This window comes from Pteropus medius, unplaced genomic scaffold (genome assembly GCF_902729225.1).
Source record: "Pteropus medius unplaced genomic scaffold, Ma_sr-lr_union100, whole genome shotgun sequence".
NCBI classification, from domain to species: Eukaryota; Metazoa; Chordata; class Mammalia; order Chiroptera; family Pteropodidae; genus Pteropus; species Pteropus medius.
This window is the reverse complement of record NW_024355526.1, coordinates 799,527-808,032: the sequence shown is the minus strand read 5'-3', so window position 1 is coordinate 808,032 and position 8,506 is coordinate 799,527. Positions and strand designations below refer to the sequence as shown.

The following is an 8,506-nucleotide window of genomic DNA, read 5'->3' as shown; positions in this document are numbered from 1 at the left end:
CCAAGGCGGCCTGGGGTTCTGGGCTCTGGGCAGTGGCCCCGGCGGGAGGAGTCAAGCTCTTCATCATTCGCCCAGTGTTTTCGCCCCATGTTACCCCTTCAGTCCCTGGCCAACCAGGTGACGTGAGTGGGGTAGGAGGAAATATCCCCCTTTTTCAGAGGAGAAAAGTAAGGCTCGGAAAGGCCAGGTGGCTCATCCGTGGTCACGAAGCTGGCGAAGGACAGAAACGAGGCCTCAAACCCAGGCCTTCTCCTGTCAGTGAGGGAGGGGACAGTCTCCGGGGGGACAGTCCCCGTCCTGGGAGGTCTGGCTTTCCTGGGGTGGAGCAGGAAGCTGGGGCCAGGGGCAGGGGACCCTCGCAGGTGAGGCCCCGAGACGAGGCCCCACTCCCTGGGGACCACGACCCGCGCAGTGACGCCTTCCACTGTAACCTGAGCGTGTTCCTCCCCGTCGGCGCTGTGCCAGGAGTCCTGCCTGCTGGGCTGACGCATCCTTCAGAGCACTAGCCCTGACCTGCCCGCTTCCTGTGGGCTCGGGGCTGGCGCAGGGCCAGGCAGTGTCCAGGTGGTCTCGGGGTCATGCGCTGCGGCCCGGCCCCTGCCGAGGTGGAGGGAGGCTTTCTCCTCAGAGCAGACAGGAGCTGTGGCCTGGCCGAGGGGCCTGTGGGAGCCCGCGGTGCCTGCTGCGAGGCTCCGAGGCCCCCGAGTGTGTGCGTGCGGAAACACCTGCTCAGCCCAGGACGAAGGCAGCGGGCGCAGCTCAGCACGCAGCGGACAGCGGGGCCGGGGCCGCCTCCCGAGCGGAGCCAGCGCCCCGCCCTGCCCCGGCCGCCTGGCCAGCGGCCCCTCTGGACTTGAGGAAGTGGGCACGGGGGTGGGTGGAGGGTCTGCAGCTGGGGGAGGGAGCCTGCTGCTGGGCCCGGGTGGGACGGGGCCTCTGGGCCCCAGGTGTCTGGTGGCGCAGCCCCTAGTGGGGCCGCGACGTCCTGGGAAGGAAGGGGGGATCGCGTCTGCCGTGACCGGCTTTGGGCCAAGGGGCCTGTCCCAAGCCCCGAGGCCACCGGCCACAGGGGCTTTCTCAGGCTGGCTTGGCAGTGGCACAGAGAGCAGCGAGGGGCGGGCTGTGCCTCTTGGAGGGGTTGCTGACTGCCGTGTGGCCACCGGGCCCCCCCAGCTCTGACTGGTTAGTGAGTCAGCTCAAGAAGCCCTGAGTGGTTACTGACTTGGCAGCCAGACAGGCCTCAGCCACTGGCCCCAGCCAGGGGGCTTCTGGGCAGGGGAGGGGGGTCTGAGGAGCGACCAGGCCTGGGCTCTCACCCTAGCTCTGCCCCTCGCTGCCCGCTCCTTTCTCTCTCGCGCCTCGGTGCCCAGGGGCCTGGGGGCGGGGTGGTCTTGCTCAGCCTCCGGCAGGGCCCCTGTGGGTAAAAGGAGAAGCTGAGCACTCAGTCCCTCTGTGAGCGGTAACGCCGGGGACAGTAGGCGGATCATGAGGACAGCTCCCGGCTGCCCGGGCCCAGGGGCTCCAGGGACGCCGTGCGGACGCGGTCTCTGTCTCTGGGCTCCTTGGGCTCCACCCCCCACAGCGTGGCGAAGGTGGCTTTTGTCCCACCAGCCCAGCAGCTCTCGTGGAAGCAGGGTCTGCACAAGGCCTGGGCCCAGGAGTGCAAGTCCACGGGCAGATGTGGGGGAGCGGTGTGTCCCCAAACCGCAGCTGTCCACCGACAGTGCCGGCCTGGCCCTAGAGGCACTGGGAGTCCACTCACCCCTCACGGGCGCAGAAGCCACTCCATTCCACAGACGAGGCGCCCGCGGCTCGGAGCACGACGGCTGCCTGCCCACGGCCACCCGCGGGCTGGGCCGCAGCCAAAAGGACATGTGGGTGGGGGTCCTGGCCCCAGAGCCCGAGACGCAGCGCTGGCTCCCACGTGGGCTGTGAGAGGGATTCCAGAAACACCTGGCCGGAAGGCAGGTCGGTCGTCACCCACGGCCCAGGGCCTGCCCGTCCGCTGACCCTCCTATCCAGCTGACACCCCAGGTGAAGCTCCTCGACGTGGGGGCGCGGGGGAGAGCGAAAGTCCGTGGGACAAAGCGCGGCCTGTTTATTCTGGAGTTGGGTCTCGCCGGGGGCAACTAGCATTTTTGCTGCAAGACAAAGGAAACACAAGTTCTAAAATGTGACCACACACTTTCAACACGACAGGAACTACAGAGGAACGCGTGGGCGACAGCCGCGGTGACCACCCCAGTCTCTCTGCGCCTGCACCCCGCCGCCGGCCAGTGCTCGCTCAGCTCCTGGGACGCCAGGCTGCCCAGGAGGGGCCGGGCCAGAGGGCCTGAGGTCCAGGACAGGGAGAGAACACAGGCCCCGGGGCCCCCTCCTGCCCACGCCAGCCCCCCACCTCCCGCTGAGGAAGCCAATGTGTAAGGCCAGGCCCAGGCGCATGGCGTCTCAGGTGGGCTCCGAGCTGTCCGAGGACAATGACGCAGGTCCCCCACACGAGCCTTCACTCACCCTGGCCACAGGGACGCTGACCTGCAGCAGGCCACAGGGGCCACCCCCACAGTTGGGTCAAGGATGGCCCCGAGGGACTTGGGGCTCTCGGAGCCCAGCTCACCTGGGTGTGGCTTCCCGTGCCCTTTGGTTCCATCTGACCCACGTGTGCCCGGGGCACTCGGCCTGGCCGGAACCCGGGCCTTTCTGACTGGAGACTCCCTGTCGAGGAGCTGGCTGCCGAAGGCTCAAGAAAGCGGCCGTTCCCCGCACTGGGCAGGAGCCGGAAGCGCGGGCTCCTGGGGACCGGTCACCTGGGGACTGGTCAGCGGGCCTTCGGCATGGCCCGGCTCCCAGAGAGAGCTGGCCTCGGACCAGGAGGGAAGATGCCGGGCCCTCTCTCACCTGAATCGCGGGGAACCCAAAGCCGCCCTTATTCAGTTTCCTGTCTTAAAGTGGCCTTGGGGGTCAGTAACCCTGACTGCCTCGGCCATTCCGCGGCTGGCCTGTGAGCTCGGATGTGCAAACACCACCAGTTTCACACCTGTGTTTTCCGGAAAGCCTGGGGTCCTGCCCTGATCACAGGGTTGGCCCAGCTGGAGCCTGCGTCTGGGGACAGAGCACGTTCGAGTTTCAGCGTCGTGGCCTGTCAGCGGGCGCTTGCCTTGACGGGACGGGGTGTCATCTCTTGGCCCTCTGCGTGGCCGGAAGCGGGCCAGGGGACAGGGAACACAGAGCCTTCTTGCCGCGGGGTAGCCGGGGCCAGAGCAGCGCTCTGCCCGCTCCCCGGGAGGACGAGCCAAGTCCCCGTTTACAATCCGGCGGACATCGGGGCCTCTCATCACGCTGTCTCCTCTATAGAGAGCCTGCTGGAGCCACGGGCCGTCACCTCAGCCCCCTCCCCACTCTTGCCTTGGCACCCGCCCCCCCCCAGCCTTGTGCCAGGGGGTTAAAAATGAGCTTCCTTTGCATTAAAATACCTTTACCCGTCCTGGGGCCGAAGTAGCAGTGATCATAAACCCAGAGGCTTCGTAGAACAGAACTTCATTCTCCCCCGGTTCTGAGGCCAAAGGTCCGACATTGAGGTGCGTTCTCGCCCAGGTACCTGCACGGCCCTGTCCCCTACTTCCTCGGGTCTCTGTCCCTGTGTCACCTCTCAGAACAGCCTCCTGCACTAGACGGCGGCCTGCCCTCCCAGCCCCCACATACCCGTTCACTGTCTCCCCCGTTCCTCAGGCACACAGAGGCGCCAGGAAGGACTCCGGACTCAGTCACTGTGCGCGGAAGGCTCTGGTAGACCCTGCCGCTCTGTGACCCCCTGGTTGAATCCCTGCTACAGCTCCCGGTGCTCTGAGTGGCTGCCTGCCCACTGCCCGTCCCATCTCTCAGCCTATGCCTGGCCACGGGTCAGCAGGACTGGGCCCAGGCCCATGGGAGAGGTCGGGCTCAGGCGGCATCTCAGCACAGGCACCAGGTCTGAAACTGCCGATGAGGACGGCAGTGCTGGCCTGGTGAGGGACACAGGTATAGGATAGGCCGGTGGACGGAAGGACTCGGCAGAGCAGCCAGGCTCCCTGGGACGGGCCGGCCCTCTGCGGCAGCTGGGGGTGGGGAGGTGGGGGAAGCGTCGGCAGGACGAGGCCTCCCCCCAGCCCCCGCTTCCGGGCTCCCAGCCCGCAGGGGTGGAGTGCGGGGGTCTCAGTGCCGATGGAAACTGCTTTGCTTGGCGTTCCTCCTTCGACTTAACTCAAGGCTCGCTCATCTAAGTGCGAAGCAGACGTTATTACTGCTCGGGACCCCCAGCTTTGGAGAAAGGAGGACAGACACCCCCCAAGGAGTGAGAGCCCCAAGGAAGGGCGAGGGGTGCATGTCATGTTCTTTGCAGCAACCCACCTCCTTGACGCCCTGTGTGGAGGGGCGTCCAGCTTGCCCAGAGGGGTGGCTGGCACGAGGGGCACTGCCCCCACCTGCACGCTTGCCCCGTCACCCCTACCCGGCCCATCCTCAGGCCGTGGGGACCACGGGGTGAACAAGCCGGCGAGGTCCTTCACCCCCAGCCTCATGGGGCAGCCTCTGGGGGCCTGCACGGTGGGTGCTCAGCCCAGTCGTCACCCCTGGCTCAGGGCACCGCCCTGAGTGTTAGTCACCTGGCCAAGCACCAGCACTTGGGTGACGAGGGGCCGTGGCTGTGGGTTCCTAGGCCCCTGGGTCCTCCTGGCCCTGCCCCCCGCCATGAGCCCCTGGGAACATGACACCTCACGGCATGGGGCTGGCGGGCTTGCGCATCACTGCAAGGGTCTGTCCCGCCCTCCGTCCCCGGGAGAGTCTGTGTGACTGATGTGCAAAGACCCTCGGTGGCCGGAACACCCCCGAGACAGGCTCCGGACGGCCCGAGTGGCCCTGTCTTCCAGAACGGTGATGCTGTCATGGCCACACGACAGACCTGAGTTCCCTTGCTGATTTTTGAAAATTACTGCATCAGGTGTTTACCAGCGAAATGCCTACTGTGGAGATAAGGAGGCTGGAGAGGCCAAGAAAAAAGAGACGAGGCAGATTACAAAAGCCCCCGTCCGTCCCACGCGCAGGAGCCCGTGGCAGGCATGTCCCACTGGCATTGGCCACCAAAGCGCCTGTTTTTATTTAAATGGCCCAGAGCAAGTCTCTGACTAGACTAACATTCCCACGCCCACACTCAGCAGGCGCCTCTGGTTTTTGGCAAATTTTTTCCTGAGCTGTCAAGGCAGAAATATAGAGGAATTCTGGTCTTACTTCAGGATGGTTGGGGTTTTTCCCTTCCCCCTGGAGACGCGAAAATAACTCGCAGATGTGCCGTACCTGCTAACGCCCGTGCTCCGTCTGACTCGGGGAACGGAATTCTCTGTGCGCCCTGTAACCCAAACCCCCATTTCCAGGCCCATTTTCTTTTTAACAGCGGGCCGTGGGGGGGTGTGGGGGAGGGCGGAAGTTCCGAACATGTTTAAATGTGTCTGGAGCAAATGCGAGCAACCCGCGAGGGGCTGCGAGTTCCCGCAGGTGGCAGGCCGAGGCCGAAGATGGCCAGGGTGGGGGACAAGGGGGTGGCAGAGGGGCCGCCGAGGGGGGAAAACCCTTGGTAGGGGCTCCTGGCCCGCCTCGGAAGTTCCCGCTACGGCAGAAGGGTCCTGCTGTGGGGACCCTATATCTTACCTGTAAAAATAGAAATGGACTCTTTTCTGTAAAGGAAATTTCCAGCTATTTTTAACCCCAGAAAGAAAAAAAAAGGAAGGAAGAATAAGGAAGACTAGGTGGGGGGTGGGGGCGGGGAGAGCTGGAGGAGGAGGGACTCAGCCCGCAGGCTTTTCCGTGGGTGACTCAGGCCTGGGAAGCCTTCTTTTGTACCAAAGCCCAAGCAGAGCGGTTTCGTCCCCCGGGGCCCTTTCTTTTTGGAGAAAGTTCTAAGCTGCAGCCTGCAGGGCCAGGTGGGGTGAAGCTCCCCCGAGCCCTAGTCCTCCCTGGGGCCTCACCGCCGCCCACCAGCAGGGTCTGCAGGGGGCCCGGCATCCCCAGAGTGGGGCTGGTGTGGGCGGACCTGAGCGCCAGGCTGGGCTGCACAGTGCCACTGGGCGCATCAGTGTCCAGTCCATCAAGTGGACGTGGTGACATCGTCCCTGTCGAGCCGGCGCCCTGGCCAGCGTCCGCCTGGAGGTATCAGCTCTGAGCACTAAGATCTGACTGCGTCTCTGAGCCCAGGCCTCTGCCATGTCCCTCCTCCGCATAGCCCCCTGGTTTGGGCAGGCCCCGCCCACTTCTCAGTACCCCATCCCCAATCCCGCAAGGTGCCCTGGGGTCCCCAGCTGGGCCTTTCCTCTTCTGAGACTGCCTGTTTCCCTGGGGCACCCAGAGGTAATCACTGAGTCCTGAGCGACCCAACTCTGCCCCAACTCTGTGTGCAGATTAGGGGACCTGGGGGCTGCAGAGGGGCACCTCCTTCTCAGGACGTGGGAACCATGGCCAAGGCCGGCTGTTGAGTTCTGGACACTGAGAAGCCCAGGGGCTGCTGGGAAGAGGCAGGTGGCCTCTGGGCTCTGAGCTGCCAAGAAAGAACAGGTAGGTGGTCTCCGTTAGGGCCTGCCCTGCTTTGGGCACCCCAAAGTCCATTTCTCAAATGGCAAGTGCCAGGTCATCTGTCTGGGCCAGTCCTGCGGCCCCCAGAGCCCACACTGGTCAGGCTGCATCAGCTTCAGCTCCAATTGCTGGGAGGGCAGGCCACCTGCAGGGGACTTGCCCGGGCAACATGCTCGCCAGGCTGCGTGCCTGCTTCTGGGGCACTGACCCTCCTCTCCATGCCTCATGGGAGGCAGAGGCTCACGGCCAGCTCTTGCCTTGGCCCTGAGCTGCTGAGAGAGCTTGGGGCTCCCAAGTAGTGGCTGCTGGGGGACACAGGGGCAGGGATCTGTGCAGTCCCGTACTCCTGGGGCTCTCCTCCCGCCATCAGTCACAGGCGGGGATCCACAGTGACAGGTCCCTGAGTGTGAAACTGAATACCCGCCTGGAAGGCCATAAGACCAGTGTTGGGAGTGGGGAGGCCCAGGGGCTCTAGGAGGCCTTCCTGGAGGAGGTGAAGGCCGAGGAGGGCCAGGTTGTTTCAGCAGAGTGCAAGACTTATGGAGAGCAGAGCAGGGAACTAACCCAATGCGAGCGGCCTGGGGTGCAGGGCATGAGGGGCCTGGGAACAGCGGGGGGCAAGGGGCAAGCTCGAGACCTTAGCCTCCCTTCCGAGAATAAGGAAGGGAGCCCCAGGAGGTTGGCCTAGGTGCGCCCCCAGCAGAGCAGTGGTGCCCTTGGGCCTGTCCTGCACAGAGGCCCTCTGTTCTCGGGGACTGGCTGGCCAGCCCGGCCCGTCCACCGAAGACAACACCACACAGCCACTCAAGCCACGTCCTGGAAAGACGCCCAACTGCTGGGAAGCGTTCCGGTTGGTTCTAAGTGGGGAAAGTGGGCAGGACTTTAGAAACCCCTTATCAGAGGGGTTAGCCGAGGCCCAGGGGTCAGGGAAGGCTCTCCCAGTAAAGGCCAGGGTTGGACCTGGGTCTGGCTGGGGTCCCACGGTGGCTAAGGTGCTGGCACTGTGGCTCCTGGGCTCTCGCAGAGTGGGGTCTGTTTTACAATCCGCTCCAGAAGGTGGAAGGGCCTACCCCTTGCACACCAGGGCCTTCCCACAGCTGCCCTCACAGGCCACCCCCACCGCAGCCCAGCCACCTTTGCCCCTCCCCCAGACACCACGAGGCTGCAGACCTTGCCTGCACCCTAAGTCCAATCGGCGAACAATTCGTGAGGGTGGGGGGCAGCGGTGTGCCCAGCCCCCTCCCCCCGGCGTGTACATGCTGCCCGCCCCTGAGCTGGAAAGATAGGGGGCTCCACACTACCTGCAAAGGGGTCACAGGCAGCTCCTGGGGTGTCCTGAGGAGTCACTGCTGCCAGAAGGGCGGGGCCAGCGCACTCAGGCCTGGCTGCGCCTCAGAATCCTGGGGACCTTCAAACATGCTGACCCCTGCCCCAAAAGGCCGAGTCACGCCAGATCCCCCGCAGCAGGGGCTGGGATGGGCCAATGTCAGCACGGCCTCCGCAGCCCACCCTGGGGGTGGCAGGAGCAAGGGGAGCTGGCCCAGGGGAGAGCCCCAGAACTGAGAGGGCCCCTGGAGGGGAAGGTGGCTGCTGGACACTTGTCCCTACGCTCCGCAAGCTGGACACGTGGGTCCCCTGTCCGGTGGCGTGTCCTCACTCAGCGGCCGTGTGTGGGACTGGCCACAGACCTGGTCTCAGCCCTCACCGAGGACAGGAGGCTCGAAGTGGCCACAGGCTCACTGCTGCCCTCCAGTTCGGCTTCCTGCTGTCCACCCGTCAGGGCTGCCTGCCAGGAGGGGATTTCCAGGTCCGAGGCCCTCAGGACCCCAATCCCTCCCCTCCCTCAAAACCCCTGCCCGGGAAGGTTCATGAAGGAGCAGGCCAGAAACTGCCAGCCCACTGTATGAACGAG

General features: G+C 64.9%; 1 protein-coding gene across 1 annotated transcript; it reads right to left on the bottom strand.

The window, feature by feature from the left end:
* Nucleotides 1-862: 862 nt before the first annotated feature.
* LOC120599758 (uncharacterized) lies at nucleotides 863-5,816 on the bottom strand. Its single transcript, XM_039858851.1, has 4 exons — nucleotides 3,471-5,816; nucleotides 3,035-3,356; nucleotides 1,763-2,141; nucleotides 863-1,414 (listed from the first exon to the last, which is right to left on the bottom strand). The coding sequence occupies exons 1-4, from the start codon at nucleotides 3,504-3,506 to the stop codon at nucleotides 1,396-1,398; spliced, it is 756 nt and encodes a 251-aa protein (XP_039714785.1). The 5' UTR covers nucleotides 3,507-5,816; the 3' UTR covers nucleotides 863-1,395.
* Between the last annotated feature and the right edge of the window lie 2,690 nt (nucleotides 5,817-8,506).